A 1,872-nucleotide genomic window follows, 5' to 3' on the forward strand; every position below is an offset into this window, starting at 1 on the left:
CTAGACATCATGGGAATATCCTCCTGTTCTCCACCACATCCTGATCAGATCGTAGTTTGGATCATGTCTGCGAGCCGGATCAGAGTTATGATCTGGGAAGAGACGATCGCGAGCCGCTTGATCAGCCTGGATGATGGAAACAAGACTTGGACCTGGAAGATTATACTGCGTGTCCAAGCCCACTTGGGTAATGTACTGCTCAACTTGAGATAGTCGTACATTATTATGATTGTGGCGGCGAGCATGAAGCACGGCGATGGTCAACCTCCCTTGATCCGCACCTTGAGGGAAGTGTGCTAGACCATCACCCAAGCTGACGAGAAAACAGTCGCGAAGATCGTTGAAGTCGACATTTGAACTGACACGGTCAGTGCTAATGCTGTCGAGTGTGAAGCCAGCAGCACTGCAATGGTGGTTCTGAGCGTCTCTTCGGTGCTTCTTCATACTGCCAAAGCTGTGAGCCCGTAGGTCTACCGTACCGAGCGATCGCTGCCAGTACTTTGTATAGATGAGCAAGGAACTTTTACATGTATTTCATGAACACTTACAATGAGCATGCGCAGCATGGAGAGAGTCCAGCCTGCTGCGTCGAAGCGCTTCCACAGAGCTCTCCAGGATGAGGCTGCTCGAGGAAAGAACTGCTCTTTTGTCAGTTCATCTTGACTATGTTACGGATTGGTTGATCAACAACTGACTGCGACAATTTCCACCAGGTTCACCTGAATGTTCGGCCCAAGACGACGGATATCGACATGATCCCACAGTGCAACACTGTTGAAGCGGCAATACGAGTCAGACAGAGCGCGAGAAGGTAAGGCCGCAGATCGAGGAGCGATGAAAATCCAAGCCAGCTTACGAGACTCGGGCCATTCGTATTGATAGGTGCCGCTTACGCCTCCGGGACGGATGCCAGATGTACGGGGACCTCGAGGGATAAAGACATGACCTACTCGGGTGAGTACAATGGTCCGTATGGGCTGAGCCGCTGGTTGGTGTACTATCGTTGGCGCCCTGAAAGAGGGTTGGAGACTACTTCCTTGTATCTGCAGTGCTTGGCCTTGCGCCTGGAGGGTCTGAATCAGTCGCCAGTTGATGTATTGCAGGTAGTGTGAGAGACTGTGGAGTAGAGCTCGGCTCCTGAGCTCAGGCGTAGTGAGAGCCTCGAAGGCCACTCGCACTTCTGTAGGAACGCGCGACCTATAACCAGGCACTAATTGTAGGAGCCAGTAACACTCAGCGACAAGGATAGACTCCATCGTCACCGAGTCCTTCACCCAATACTGCAGACCGCTCGATGTGGGTATCATTGCACCGATCTGTTCTAGGCGCTCACTCGCGTTGCAAAAGTCCTCGATGACCTTCCGTACGATTGGTATGCGGGTACTTGCTGTAGCGCGGAGCTCATCGCGAGTTATCTCACTGGGCGCTGACTGGTAGTAGAAACCTTGGGAAATGGTTGGAACTTTTATAGTCAGTACTGTTGGACCCAGAGATGCCCGAGAGAGAACATTGCGATATAACATACCAAGGTACGGGTCCATGATGCTTTGTGCGCAGTCAGCGAAGTCGATTGATTGGTCTTGATATCAGAGCTCTGGTAGTTGAATCGAGATTGATTCGTTGAATAGATGAAATCTGCAAGAAAGCGCGACTCACAGACCATACAGTCGCTTATCATTGAGGACATAGGCACGTGAGTACGCGTTCTGGCTTAGACCGCGTGTATCAGGGAGCTGTCGTGAGAACAGAGTTGCTAACAATCAATCCAAACTGATGAGACTGACTGACTGACTGATTGCTTGGCAGTCAGTTCAGTGTCAGTTTAGAGCTCTCGTCTTATCAGTCAGTTCAGTTTAGAGCTCTTAAACTGAC

The 1,872-nt window shown here is 50.7% G+C and overlaps 1 protein-coding gene across 1 annotated transcript; it reads right to left on the minus strand.

The window, feature by feature from the left end:
- Positions 1-1,462, minus strand: J4E82_000413 (uncharacterized protein; the record flags this gene model as incomplete). The annotated part of the gene is made up of 3 exons (XM_051726734.1): positions 1-498; positions 549-638; positions 696-1,462. Coding segments are annotated over 3 exons (1,355 nt in total), but the record flags the coding sequence as incomplete, so codon positions are not given.
- Positions 1,463-1,872: the final 410 nt, after the last annotated feature.

This window comes from Alternaria postmessia (assembly GCF_024291825.1).
Source record: "Alternaria postmessia strain BMP 2775 chromosome Unknown scaffold_1, whole genome shotgun sequence".
Lineage (NCBI taxonomy): Eukaryota > Fungi > Ascomycota > Dothideomycetes > Pleosporales > Pleosporaceae > Alternaria > Alternaria postmessia.